Source organism: Sciurus vulgaris (assembly GCF_902686455.1).
Source record: "Sciurus vulgaris genome assembly, chromosome: 4".
Classification (NCBI taxonomy): Eukaryota; Metazoa; Chordata; class Mammalia; order Rodentia; family Sciuridae; genus Sciurus; species Sciurus vulgaris.
In genome coordinates, this window is record NC_136464.1 from 5,178,341 (window position 1) to 5,193,024 (window position 14,684).

Here is a 14,684-nt window from a genome sequence, read left to right on the forward strand (position 1 = left end):
CCGGCACCACGAAACTAACGGGGCCCTGTCACTGCCACCCGGTGCCCAGACCCTGTTAAGGGGGTGCCAGTTGTCCCCCGAAAGCCCCAGGTAGCAAGTGACCCAGTTCAGAAGCACAGGGCACACTTGCTTGTCACGTGTCTCCCTTCTGGAATTGACAAAAGGTGGCCTGGCGCTGTGGAAGGTGTAGGATGTCATTTTCTTTTCTTTTTCCTTCATTGTTTTGGGGGAGGTGGGGTACCAGGGGCTGAACAGGAGCAGTCGTTTTCTACAATGGCCTCATTGAGGCGTCGCTCAGCCACCACAGCACTCACCCCTGCCCCAGGGCTTCGCCTCTCTGAACCTTTCATACCCACCGAACCGGCAGCAGCGGGAGCAGAGCTTTAGCAGGTCTCTCGTGTTGAGTCTGGCGGTGTTTCCTGGTGATGTGGCTCTGATTCTCCACCTTTGCAGGGACTTTGTGTCCTCGGTGTGTCAAATCAGGGCCCACATGCTTTAATCTGTCTCCTTATGATGCTTTTCTCTTTTTTTTATTTTTTATTTTACTTATGAATGGATGAGAAAATGTGGTGTGTGTGTTTATATATATGTGGGGGGTGTGTGTGTGTGTGTGTGTATATGTACACACACACACAATGGAATATTACTCAGCTTAAGTAAGAATGAAATTATGGCATTTGCTGGTAAATGGATGGAGTTGGAGAACATCAAAGCCAAACCCAAAAAACCAAAGGTCCAATGTTTTCTCTGATACGCAGATACTAATTCTATTTTTTGATGAAGGTGGTGCCCACCACCTTTGCCCCTGTTAAATGAGTGGTTTTCTCTTTCTAATTAATAAACACTTTGTGAGACGACGTCTTGAAACTCCGAAGATACCCTGCACCTCCTCAAGCTTGCAGTTTATTTATTTGTTGACTTATATCGATATGGACCCATGGAACATTCTTCCCTCGTCGATCCGTTGCATACTTACTGCGACGCCGGAGTGTCCCAGGCGTAGCCGGGCCCGCAGCCGCGGCACGCTGCTTCTGCATCTTTTCTACACGTCCTGTCGAGTCTTCAGCACTTCCTTTCATGCGGGCTCAGAATGTCCTGGGCTGCCTTGCCTTCCCAGCGGTGGCACCAGCCGCTGCTCCAGCAAGCCCGGTTTGCTTCCTTGGAGGATGTGCTTAGAACCCAAGGAGGGAGCGGAGGGAGCACTTGCCAGCTGTGCTTAGCAGCCACAGCTGAAGCCTAGGTGCCAACAAGGACCAGAAGCAGGTGAAGACGTGGAATCCCCTCCTGTGACATGCTCTGGGGTTCTCAGGACTGTGGACAGAGGGGGTCGGCAGACACCCAGGAGCTCAGTGCAGGCCGCCGTGTGCAGCCCAGAGCGTGCGGCTCCCGCTGGAGGAGACCGAGGGTGCAGACCCAAGCTCGGCTCTGGGGCCATGCACAGGGCCAGGAACCATGCGGCCTCAGACAAGGGTGCCCTGCATCACATCAGGCTCCAGTGGAGAGGTCACAGCCCCAACCTCACGAAGGGTGAGCAGAGAAAACGAAGAGTTCAGAATTTAAATAAGGAAAGCGTGTGCAAAGCAAGTCACTTCCTACGGAGGAGGCAGCCCCGGAGGGTGGAGGACAGGGAGCGTGGAGAACAGAGAGAGGTGGCAGAATGGAAGAGAGGGAGACCAGCTGTGGTGTCAGACGCAGGAAGAGACCCTCGTGGACATTCCAGCCACAAGGAGCAATGGCAGCTGGTGTGTGACCATGTGGCAGTTGGTATTCTCAATGGCCAGTGCAGGAACTCACGAGGGCAGAGACCGAGGGGCTCAGGGGCTCTACGCCTGGGATCCCACCCCAGGTGCCTCCCTCTGAAGGTGCCTCTTCCTGCCAAAATGCCACCTTACTAGAGGGTTCCTGTGGTCTTCCCTTTGTGCATGTGTGTGTGTGTGTGTGGAGAAAGAGAGAGAGAGAGAGAGAGAGAGAGAGAGAGAGAGAGAGAGAGAGAGAGAGAAGACTTACTTTAATGAATGGCTCATGCTGTGGGACTGGCAATTCCCGAGTGTGCAGGGCAGGCCAGGCTGGAAGGGCAGCAGGCGCTGACACTGTGGTCTTGAGGCAGAGTTCCTTCTCCAGGAAATGTCTTGCTCTTAAGGTCTTCCACTGATTGGATGAGGCCCACCCCAGTATCAAGGGTGGTCTCCTTAGTCATTTATTACAGATATTAACCACATCCACAAACACCTTGACAGCAACACCTATGTTCACATCAGTCACCTGAGTACTCTGCCTAGTCAGACTGACACATAAACTATATCACAACTCCAAGAATAACTCATTGGAATTATCAAAATGAGCCACATCTGATGTTAAACACCCTGGGAGTCCCCACTCCCCGTTGGAGATTGAGACGCTGATTGAAGCTGTCACAGGGCCTGGGAGGAACAGCAGCTTCTTTGTGGGGATGAGAAACAAGCTGTGTACCAACATCAGTCCCTGCTTTTCTAAGCCGTCATCAAGACAGTAGATGATTAAATAATTCTAAAAAGGCGTGTTTCCAAAAAAGTGGCAAAAGTTCCCAAGCAGACTTTAAAGAGTCAGTACAATATTAAAAAGTAATCAGAGAGAGAACTACAAAGCAAAACCTGAAGTCTGTCAAACCACAAAGACGTCCGTGAACATGAAACGGGAAGTTGGATACTGGGAACGCAGGTAGAGCAGACGGTGATAGAATCTGCACGGGATTTAAAGATCAAATCTTTACTTGAAAGCACAATCTCAAAATTGATTTAAAAATAGTTCCTTTAAATACCAGGAGGCAATCCTCAAGCACTGAGGGTGGCTTTTAAATACAAAAAAAGACTTTTCTGCTTGCAAAATATAACTTGTACGCTACCCAGGTGTGAAGAGAACACATGTCAAACTGGGTGAAGTAAAGATAAATTTGAAATAAGCCAGGCAGCATCTGGGAAGGCCAAAAGATCGACCAAAGTTTAACTGTGTGACCAGTAAATTTGTCTTTTGAGCTTCCTGGCAACCAAAGCAAAAATAGAACACAAGACCCTCACCTTCGTGATTCGGAGCATGCATGCTCAGCAGGCAGTATCACCCCAAAAGGGTGAAAATCTGTTCTCAGAAGACAAAAATGTCTTATTTTTTAATCTGAAACACAAAGATACAAAAGCTACATAAATATATAGCCCATTTGTACTATTAACTTCACTGTGGGGAACGTTTTGGGGGAAATAGGGTCTGGGAAGGGCCTGGAAAGGGTCTCGGCTGTGAAGAGCAGGTTGAGAACATGGCTCCTGAGAGCAGGAGCCCGTCGCTGCTGCAGAGCCAGCCCGAACCTCACCCAGAGAGAGGCCTGGACCCAGGAGACACCAGGTACACGTGGCACATCTACCGTCCATACTGGAGATCTGAGTGGCAGGCTGGCCATCTCCCCAGTGCCCAGCTCCCTTCTGTTCTCTGTGTACTTCCCAGCTCTGGGGACCAGCGTGGGGAGCGCGGCCATGGGGCCGTGAGGGGGTTCCACTGGGGTTGTGGCGAGGGCTCTCCTGGGTTGGGGGCAGGGAGAACTTTACCAGGTGCCATTCCACAGTATGTGACCACGGCCGTAGGGCTCCCCCCAGAAGGGCCCACGGCCAGGGCTGGACTCAGGCTCTCAGACGGGTGTGCCAAGCGACTATTCCAGGACTGTACATCACATGCAGTGTTACTATGCCAGAGGACGGGCATTGGTCTTGGTGACAGAGTACGGACTCAGGAAGAACTCACGTATCCATAGGTGTCCGCAGCTTCGTGGATATTTACAAGCAGGTAGACACTGCAGTGGAGTGAGAGGTACTGAGAACTGGAACAGGACACGTACCGGGCAGGCTTGCTGGGTTCTGCGGCAGCCTCCGCCCAGGCTGCTTAGACAGGGCCAGTCTCCCAGCTTAAATGTGTTTGAAAAGAGGGGTGGTAGGGCTGGTTTGTGAGTGGAGGACCCCTTGTCCTTTCTGTTTCCTGCCACTTACAATCCAGCCTTGCAGGCCCTAGAGAAAGCTCTCCAGAGCCCAGGCCTCCCAAGTTAAATTGCACCTGTAGGGAATAAAGCCCTTTCTCAAATCTGCAGCAGCAAAAGAGGCTCGAAGCAGGCCTAAGGGGGTGTAGCCACAGCCCTGTGGGCCGGCAGGGGAGGAAAGCTTCAGAGAGCTCTGCTCCTGTCGGCCAGGACGGACAGACACAGAGGGACATGGGTGTTTCCTAGCGGGTTCCAAATCAGAGGCGATGAAAACAGGTGATGAAAGATCATGTTTGTGAGAGATGTACGCATGTCTACATACCAGTTCTTCTTTAAGAAACCAGAACAGGGGCAGCATTTGTATTTTATATTCAAGGATAAAGACAAAATCAGCAGAGTCTTTTTAAATAACATTTTATTTTTCATTGTCAATGATTAACTTTGAAATCTATGAGAAGAGTATCATGATCGTGGTGAATAAAAAAATATAGATGATAGAATAAAATATTAGGTTATACAAAGTTAGTTCTTAAAAAAAAATCATTGTCCACCAACATTTTCAGGACTTTAGAGCTCTGAAAAAAATGTGTGTGTGTGTGTGTGTTTTATTTCCAGCAGTTAGAAATTAAAAACACATATTGAGACTCATTTGTAGATGCCTATTACAATAAACAGAAGGACCACAAAAATTAAAACAAGTTCCAAGAACCATCATATATACACACTTCTGTACAGAAGGAGGACCAAGTGGTTCACCCCACCGAGGCCGTCGTCTGAGGCACACGTGTTCTTGTTCACAAAAGAATGACAATTCAATTTTGCTATACTCCTGTTTGATGCAGTATGCTTAGTGGCGTTTCTGCCCCATAAATTAGTAACTGTTCAGTAGCTGAGAAATATCCTATTTTAAGTTACACCAAGAGAAACAAGGAACTTCCCTGAAGGGCTGAGTCTAGTTGCCTAACGTAGGTGGAAGATAGAGTTGACCAGCCAGGAGAGGCTGGCCACATGGCGGCCAGCGTGAGCAGGGGCTGGGCCTGCAGAGGGCACGCGGATCCTGGAGCACAGCGCCACATACCTCCTCAGGGTGTGGCCTCTCCACCAGGCCACCCTTGGATCAGCCGAGCTCTTGTTAACACGAGTCATTTGGCACAAAAGAAAGGACGCTCAGGCAAGACAGAGGCACTCCCCGAGGCGCCACGCTGGGCCCCAATTTGATGCACTCGGTGACCTCCTGTCCCCATCACCACCATGACGCTAAGGGCCAGTCGCTGCATGGTAGCAACAGCTCCTTTGGAGGAAAGGCCACTGGACTGAAGAGGAGACATGGCAGGCCCATGAGGTAAACAGCAGGCGCGGGGACAGGAGGGGAGGACGGCAGCCTGCGCTTCCGAGACGTCGCTGGGCCCTCACTGCACGATCCCGGAGTCCACCGAGGTCTGCTTGCGGGTTGTCTTTGGCGGGGGAGGGGGCGGGGTTTTGCTGGGCAGTGGAGGTGGCAGATGCTAGAAAACAGGAGGGAGACGTCACACGACTGGTGGTCCCACAGCAAGCGCCCGTCTCCACGGCACAGGGGCCATGGTGGGCGCTTGCCCCGCCCAGCCTCCTGGGCGATGCGGGCTCCATCCTGCCCGGCTCAGGGCTGGCAGGACCACTGCACTCAAGCCAAGCTCTTCTCTCCAAGCCTGAGGGCCCTGGGCAGGACCACCACTCTTGGCTGGGGTCGGTCCAGTGCTTTTCACCTGGCAGTCCCTCTATGGCCCCAGAGACAGCCATGCCCTTGGCGATGCTCTCCAGGGATCACCCTCCCTGACTCTCTGAGCTGAGCGCCGACGTCAGCAAGCCGCTCCTGGAAAAGGCCAGAAACTCCACGGTCTCCGCTGAGGCCGGAGAGCCGCCCGAGGCCGTATGTGAGGGAACGGCCACAGCCGAGTCCCAAGAAAACTTTATTTACAAAAACAGGTGCTGGCTGGATTGGGCCCACGGGCCAGAGTGCCTTAGGTTCACAGGGGAGAACTGAGACTCACAACCGCAGAGCTGGCAGAAAAACACCCGGCCTGCCGGAGCGTCGGGCGAGTGACTACGGCAGCAATGCCCTGTGGCTGGGCCCCCCTTGCCCCTCACAGACACCTACCGGAGTTTGCAGCCTGGGTCAGCGTGAATGAGGGAAGAGCAAAGGATGAAGGGAGACCTGAGTGGGTGCAGGGAGGCAGGAGCGCGAGGCCCTGGCGGGCAGGGTGAGGTGCCAGGGCACCCTCCTGACTTCCGGGTGAGAACGGGTCTTCAGGCCTCACAGTGGGGCAGCATGCAGCCGAATGTGAGGAAGGATGTCTGCCTGCCCAAGCCCTCCCCATCCACACAGGTGACTACAAAGACGACCTGGTGCCGCAGACAGAGGAAAACAGAAAGCTGCCATGACAGCCACCGTGGTGCAAAGGAGCGCGGATGACGGACTCCTCGCCTTTCCGAGGCTGGCATGCGGGGTCGATGCCTACTGTGAGTCTGCTGACTCGGTTTGTGTGCTTATGGTGAAAGCCACACTGTGAGGCCACAGGGAGGGAGATGCCCTCTGTGGCCCCCATGTTGGTCTGCTCGCTGCCACCGAGCAGGGTGACGCTCGGGTGACTGGTCCTCAGAGCCGCTGGGAAGGAAATGATGGCTGAAAACGTCAGCAACCAGAGACGGAGTGCCTGCAAGCTGAGGCCATCCAGGAGGTGACAGGAGGTGCCAAGGCATCAATCACCCCCGCGGCAGACAATGATCGTCATCCTAAAATGGCTCAGGGCCTGTGCAGGGAGGCACCCCAGGAAGCACAGTTGCCAGTTCTGGCACATTGGCCACCAGCCTGTCACCTAACAGACTCTGGTGCTCAAGTACATGTAACAGGAAACAAGGAGCAGAGAGAGTGGGGCGAGTGATCTAATTGAAGTGATCTAATTGATTCCACGCCCCTTTATAAACTGACCAGAGCTCGAACACACAGTCCTTCACTCAGACAACTGCACACGGCACCCCAGAAAGGTGTTTCCAAGAAACTGTGACAATACAGTGCTACCGCTGAGGTGACCTGTAACGAAGGCAGACCTGGGAGTGGCTCTGAGTTCGGAATTGTGAGTTTACCAGTGTAGGATGGGAAACAGTCTTAATTTTCTATTAAAATAAAGGGATGAAAACAAAGATATGATCTGTCGAGCCATTAAGAAAACAGCACCCCAGCCAAGCCTGGGACCCCTGGCTCTGTCTCCCTAGGTGCTAACGTGTGGTCACAAGAACGAGGGAAGCTCGGGTTAAGTGGTTGCCATGAGCCCTTCCAGCCTCTGGCAAAGCCCCCTTCAGGGTCACCTGGCGCCCCCTTCAGGGTCACCTGGCCCCTCCTCCAGGGCCAGTTCCCCACTGTGACTTCTGTGGGGACAGCACCTATGTGAAGGGCACTCGAGGACTCAGAAGAGCCCGACCCTTCAATGTCGGGGGACGCCCCAGTACTTAGTTTCCTTACACAAAGGGAATAATCAATATGTACTGTTAGCCGACTCCCTCTCCCGCCCTGCTCTCACAGGAAGATAAAAGCCGGGCACTCAGGGCAAGAATCTCCATCAAAAAGAACAAGGAAAGGAAAAGCGACAAAAAGAAATGGCACGGAGACCTACAATGTCTGTGAAGGGAAAAGGCTCACACCTCCTGGCGGCCGCCTCCCAACCTGGGCCCTCAACGCTCCGCGGGAGTTCTGCAGCCCTGTAATTACTTTATGGAGGCTGAAGAGCAAAAAATACGAGCAGCTGCACAAACATGAACAGGGGTATTTACTCTTCAGACTGAGCTGATTTGATTTTATACGGCTGGGAACAGCGTGGCCCGGGGATGGGCCTCGACGTGGACATTCTACTGCTCCCATGGACTCACACATGCCTCCTCCCCCAGCTGGCCGCGCAGAACCCAGGCCTCAAGCAGGAGGGGACTGGCCAGAAGTACGGGGGTGAGGGACGCATGACAGCAGCCTTGACAAGCCCAAGAGTAACGACGTGGTGGACCAGAAAGGATGCTTCTAGAACGGGCAATCCGCACAGAGGCCCTGGTCCCGATGGCTTTTTGAGACTTCTCACCAAGATTTGCATGAGTGGGCAGGCCCAGGGAGCGCGTCAGACAGGACTGATGACAAGAACAGTGTCCCAGGGCACTGGCCTGGTGGAAGCCGGGTCAGCAACACAGGCCCAAGTGCAGAGGGTGCTCAGGCTGGGGGCAGCCATGCCTGGAGTAACAAGCCTAGGGGTGACATGCCAGGAGGAACTGCAGGGACAGGAGCTCCTCTGGAGCCAGGCAGGTATGCGGAAGGAGTGTGCCTCCTTAGGGGACCACACAGTAACTCTGCACTCACACAGACCCCTTGGTAGGAAAGCTGCTCCTGCAGTCAAGATTTCACCAGCATCGCCTCTGCAGTGGGATGGCCCCATGGCTGTTTGGAGCCCCTGTCCTTCCTCCCCCTCATTCCCCTCTCCCTCCTCCCCCTCCCCTCCCCTCCCCCTCCTTCCCCTCTTCTCCCTCCTCCCCTCACCTCCCCCTCCTCTTTACCCTCTCTTCTCCCTCCTCCCCTCACCTCCCCCTCCTCTTTCCCCTCTCTTCTCCCTCCTCCTCCTCCCCCTCCCCCCCTTTCCTCTCCCTCCTCTCCTCTCCTCTGCCTCCTCTCCCTCTTCCTCCTCCTCCCCTCTCCTCTCCCTCCTCCTCCTCTTTCCCCCTCCTCTCCCTCCTCCCCCTCCTTCCCCTCTCTTCTCCCTCCTCCTCCTCCCCCTCCTCCCCTTTCCTCTCCCTCCTCCTCCTCCTCCTTCTCCTCCCCTCTCCTTTCCCTTCTTCCCCTCTCCTCTCCCTCCTCCTCCTCTTTCCCCCTCCTCTCCCTCCTCCTCCTCTTTCCCCCTCCTCTCCCTCCTCCCCCTCCTCTTTCCCCTCTCCTCTCCCTCCTTCCCCTCCTCCCCTCTCCTCTCCCTCCTCCCCCCACTCCTCCTCCTGGGCACACCATGCTGTGCTGTTCCCTGCAGGTACTGATCACGGTGCAGGACGGTGGGTTGCACTCACAGTGCTCATCACTTCGACAAAAGCAAACTGAGTCCATCACATGATTTTACCCATCAGTGCAGAGCAAACCCACTACCTCTGGAAGGAGGGCTCCTGTGCTGTGGAGGTGCGATCTCAGTCCTGCGTCCCGACCCCCACTTACCCTCTGGTGTGGAGGAGGGGGTGGAGGTGTGGACGAGCCCACCAAGTCCTGGTTTTCCATCAGATTCCCATAATCTGCCATGCTGCCCTTGAGAGGCAGAGGGGGTGGGACATCAGCCACATCCATCCCGGTCATGCCGTTCAGCTCCAAACCTGGAAAATCAGGATCTGATTAAAATAGGACGGACACCCGTATGAGCCTGCTGGCTCACGGGGCTGCTCCTGGTTCTCTGTGCAAGCCAGAGTTTCTCCTGCAGGATCATTTGCATGGCACGGGGAGGGAGGGGTGGAAAACACAAAGGGTGGAATTCCCTTCTGGTGGAATATTCTAGAAAGGGAACAGTCAAGCACAAGGTACTTAAAACTGGAGCTTAAAGTGAGGTATTCATCTGTCGTGAAAACACATGTCAACATAGTCCCTCCCCTCCCCCGCCTGGGTCCCTTTGCCTTGGTGGCATCTGCAGTTGGTGTCATGGGGACTGCATAGGACTGCAGTGTTCAAAGCCTTGCCAGGGCCCCATCCCTAGCCTGCCCTCCCTGCCTGCAGAGGGTCCCATCGCTGGCCTGCCCTCCCTGCCTGCAGAGGGTGCCATCCCCGGCCTGCCCTCCCTGCCTGCAGAGGGTGCCATCCCCGGCCTGCCCTCCCTGCCTGCAGAGGGTGCCATCCCCGGCCTGCCCTCCCTGCCTGCAGAGGGTGCCATCCCCGGCCTGCCCTCCCTGCCTGCAGAGGGAGGGTCCCATCCCTGGCCTGCCCTCCCTGCCTGCAGAGGGTCCCATCCCCGCCTGCCCTCACTTTGCTGCCCACAGAGTTCCCTAAGCAAAGCCACTCACAGCCAGCACCCACTTCCCACCAGGACAACCCCCACCCTGGGAAATGAAGGTGTCAGTGGTCAAGGTCACTAAAGCCACTGCTTCACATAGACAGAGAGGACAACCAATGGCTCAAGTAGCCAGAAAGAAGGCCTCTCCAAAGGGTGGTCAGGCAGGTGTCTGCTCAACCCTGCTAGCCTCTTGGAGGTGATTCATTTTCTTTCATATCCAAGAGAGAAACTGACATGTTTACTGATGTGTGACTCAAAAGTTTCCCCAGTGATTCCACTGATGACAGATCCTTCATCAGGAAGATGCTTCCAGGAAGTGTCGCCTTGGGGGAAGCTCCGCCATGCAGGGGGGAGGCAGGAAGGAGGAGCAGTGACTGGGTTGGACATGACCTAAAACCTGCCATGTTGACATCTTTCAGTGTCCAATTCAGTGGCGTGGATCATGCTGACCATATTGTGCAGTGGTCACCACTGACTACACCCCAAACACTCTCCTTGCCCAGACAGAAGTCTGCACCCCTCAGGCAGTGATCCCCCACGCCCCTGCTCCCAGCACCTGGAAACCCCTTCTACTCTGCTTTCTGCACCCATGGACCTGCCTGTCCTAGCTTCTTTCCACCAGCAGAGTCACGCTGCCCTGCTGTGACGGCTCATTTTGCTGGGCTTGCCATCTTCCAGGCTGGTCATGGCGCAGCCTGCAAGTGTGGACCATGCCTTTCATATGGCTGAATAGCGTTCTACTGTGCAGAGGTTTCTCTACAAGCACCTTTTATTCATCTGCCCATCAGCTGATGGGCATTTGGGTTGTTTCCACTTTTTGACTACTGTGCATATGTTGCTACAAATGTTCCCATAAAAATACCTGTTGGAGCCCCAGTTTTCAATTCTTTGGGGGTGCAGACCTAGTACTAGCATGGCTGGGTCATATGGTGATGCTAGATACTTTGGGGGAACCACCAGACTATCTTCTGTAACTACTGCAATGGTTCTAATACATTTAGAACCTGTTCTAATACATTTTTTTTTAATGTAAAAAGGTATTTTTTGGAAAAGATCACATAGTAATAGCTTAAGAATGTGGAGATGCCACCAGAGTCCTCCTTTCCTGCGCCCAAAACACCTTTGCTTCCTCCATTTGCTTTTGTAGACGAGACAGCCAGCACCTGACGGTCTCCAGAGTTGTGGCTGTTCCCTTCTTAGCAAGAAGAAAACCAGGTGCAAAGGACACGTGCTCTCTGTCTCACACGACCACCTACAGGGCAGTGCTGTCCTGCCTGGTGGCCATGGGAAGGAGCAGGATCCCTGTTCTGCTGTGGCCCTCACTCGCTACTACTCCCTGTCAGGATCCCTCCTCTCTGATGGGTCTGAACTCAGTGGTGAAGAGCTGGTTACCTCACTTGTAGTGGTTGGATAGTATCCTTCCAAGATGCGGACCTCTGAGGTCCACTCAGACCCTCTGAAAGTGACCTACCGTGGACTTGGTCTTCACAGAGGCAATCGGTTAAGGATCTTGACATGAAAGCATACTGGATTTATGGTGGACCCTATATCCACTGACTAGAGTCCTTATAGGAGGCGAGGACACAGGGGGCAGGCCAGGGAGGACGGAGGTGGAGATTGGAGTGATGGAGCATCAGGGGTTGTCAGAGCCACAAGAGACAGGGGGCAGTCCTGGAAGGGTGCTCCCTCAGAGCCTACCCCGGACCCAACTGGATTTCAGACTCTGGCCTCCAGAACATGTGGGAGTATGAGTCTGTCATCATGAGCCACCACGTTGTGGTCATTTGTGTGGCAGCTCTAGAAATTGGAGGAAACCAGAAAAAATAAGTTCTGCTACCGCGCCTTCCATCCACCTAGAAGTGCTTCTTCCCTCCACGTTCCTCCCAGAGGTGGAAGGCCCTGACCCTGGAAGGCCTCATGACCCAGCGATGAGCAAAGGGGCTGCCCCCGTCCTCAGAGGTCTCTCCAAGGAGGACACGGAGCCCAGACAGACCCCACACGCTCCACCTGGGGAAGTCTGCAGCCCTGGCCTGGGTTTGGGCCTGATTTGCTGAAGTCCAGATTCCCCGGGCCGTGCCCAGGGACCTCCCCCTGGGTCATGTGCTCATCCCAAGGGACCACAGGCCCAAACTCCCCATCCTGTCTGCTGCCTGGAGAAGGGGTCCTCACTGCGGAGCCATCGATTAAGGGGGAAGTCACAGAACCACGTGCGACCTCCAGTGCAGGCAACCCTCCACTTACTGGACTGCACACTGAAGCTGAGCTTGGTCCTCGGTGTCACTGGAGGGGGTGTCTGCTGGGACGTCGGTGATGTTGGGGACACCGAGAAGCGCCTCTCACTTCCAATGATGCTAATCACCTGGCTCTTAGGTCTCTGAGGCCGCAGGGGACTTATCTACATTGGAGGAAGGGAAAAAGCACAGTTCGTGTCTGTTATGGACTAAGTCCTCTACCCCCAAATTTATATGTTGCAGTCCGAGCCCCAAGTCCCTCAAAATGTGTATTTGGAAACGGGCTTTAGAAAAGATCCAGTTAAGATGACGTCCTTGGGTGGACACTAATTCAACATGACTGGTCCTTACAAAACACACGGGGGGAGTGTCCTGTGAAGACTTGAGCAGAGGTGGCTGATGTCTCCACACCAAGGATCTCAAGATCCTGGCTCACCACAAGAACTAGGGGAAGGTGAGGCCAGACCCTCCTTCACAGCTACAGAAGGAAGCAGCCCTATGGCACTGTGACCTTGAACTTCAGCCCTCAAGTGACCTTGAACTTCTTCCTCAACTGGGGAAGAACAGACTTCGGCTGCTTGAGCCGCCCCCAAATGCACAGTGTTGGGTTCTGCAGTCCACCCCACAACACAGGGCTCGCGCTCTTGTGTGGACATCTGGGGTGGATGGCCCGCACAGGTGTCTTGAACAGAATGTCCCAGAGCGGCACTGCAAGCCACTCAGATGCCAAGTGAGAACACCCCGGGCACTCCAAGGGTAGGGGCAGAACAGCAGCAGCTTCCTGCAGGCTTCTTGAGCGTCCTTCCTTTCTCCTCTCATGCTGCATCATCAGGAATTCTCCTTCTCTCCCCTTCCTGCTTGTCTCTGACTCCTGGATGCATGTGACTTTTTCCCACCTGAGCCCTTCCCTGTGTTTGTTACATCAGTAAATTTAATTTATATATTTCTTACAACTGTTCTCAGATCATCAGACCTCAGGGAACATGAGCAATTACAAAATACTCTATGGTAGGAGTAATCAGAGAAGTTACCAAGCCTGCTGAAAAGCAGGAACGGAGACTGTCCCCAGAAGGGTGGGCAGGTGGGGCTCTGGGCTTGGAGCTGCAGCCTGACGCGGGGGCTTGGTGGGTGGGCTGAGCTGGTTCAGGTGCTCAAGAGCAGGTGGGCTGGAGGCTATGAGGCTGGCAGGAGGGGGCTGGGCCCTGGCGTGGGCACGGTTAGTCCTTCTGGTGATAAGCAATCCATTTTAGAACCACCTGTGGCCCTGGGGGCCCATGTCCGAGTGCTACCCATCCTGCGCAGGAAGGCCAAGTTGGGAGCCTTCCTGCCAGAGGCACTGGGAGGGACCTGGCCACGTGGGTGGATGTGCACACTGGCAATGGGGTCCAGGCGCTGCCACGGGCTTTTCTCATCCATCGCTGCCCATCCCAAGACGGGCACATTCTGAGTCAGCTCAAGGAGGCTTTATGGGGGAGATGCGAACGGCAGCCTAGAGGTCCAGCTCAGAGATGCTCAGTTAAAGCTCCTGAAATGGTCGATGTTTCAATTCAAGCTGGGCCCAGCCTAGGGGTGAGGAGGAAACCTCTGCAGAGGCTGGGAGGCCTGTGGGGAGGGCACTGGCAACATCAGGAGCCCCGGGAGCAGCAGGGGCACCGGAGACACCCAGAGAGGTGCTGCCGCTCCTCTCCATGAAGCACCCTCCGGGGAGCCCTGGCCCTCCTGTCCTGCCCTCCACGGAGGCCTGACTCCTCAGAGGCCCTGCCGGCACCTGTGCCCTGGAGAGGAGCCCCCTTGTGCACAGACGAGTAGCTGGATGGAATGACTGTTAGCAGTCCTGGCCTGCTGGTGCTCAGCCATGAGGTCAGATGCTGACTGTGAGGTCAAGGTTCTGTGCTCTGACCCTGCTGGGTTCCTGGGGATCTGCTGCGGGTGCCTGGAGCCAGCCGTGGGAGGCCCTTGCGGTGCTGCATCTGGCCCTGTGTGTACAGGTGTCCCCGCAGGGGCTCCACTGGGAGGGGTGGGGACCTCACCGTGACGGCACAGCGCCCTGTGTCCTGGAATTCCGCTCACACAATCTGGACTGCATTCTACTCTGCAGGCAGCTCCCCTGGGTGGCCTTCTGCTAATGGAGCTTGAGTCAGAACACAGGATACCTATGGTTCTGGAACTCAGCGCAGAAAACGTTCCTGTTGATCCCCAGTCAGTGAAGATGCTGAGGGACTTGAGAGGTCCTCCTGGGCTTGATGGAAGGAGATCTTGGCCTGCTAGGGGCACTGGCACCCCAGCTTACAGAATAGTGGACAGAGAACACAGGGACAGTTCAACAGAAACGTCGTCTTCTTTTTGTGTGTGTGTGTAGACTGTAGACTGAGCTCAGTGGTGCTCTACAAGACACTGAGCTACATGCATTTTATTTTGGGACAGGGTCTTGCT

At 54.7% G+C, this 14,684-nt stretch overlaps 1 protein-coding gene across 1 annotated transcript in view; it reads right to left on the reverse strand.

Moving 5' to 3' along the window:
- Positions 1-4,391: 4,391 nt before the first annotated feature.
- The window catches only part of DOCK1 (dedicator of cytokinesis 1), a 490,559-nt gene continuing 480,266 nt past the window's right edge, over positions 4,392-14,684 (reverse strand). Inside the window, 3 exon segments of the mRNA XM_079137291.1 lie at positions 4,392-5,499; positions 9,201-9,352; positions 12,262-12,415. Of these exon segments, the coding sequence (XP_078993417.1) occupies positions 5,404-5,499; positions 9,201-9,352; positions 12,262-12,415 (402 nt within the window). The 3' untranslated portion in view covers positions 4,392-5,403.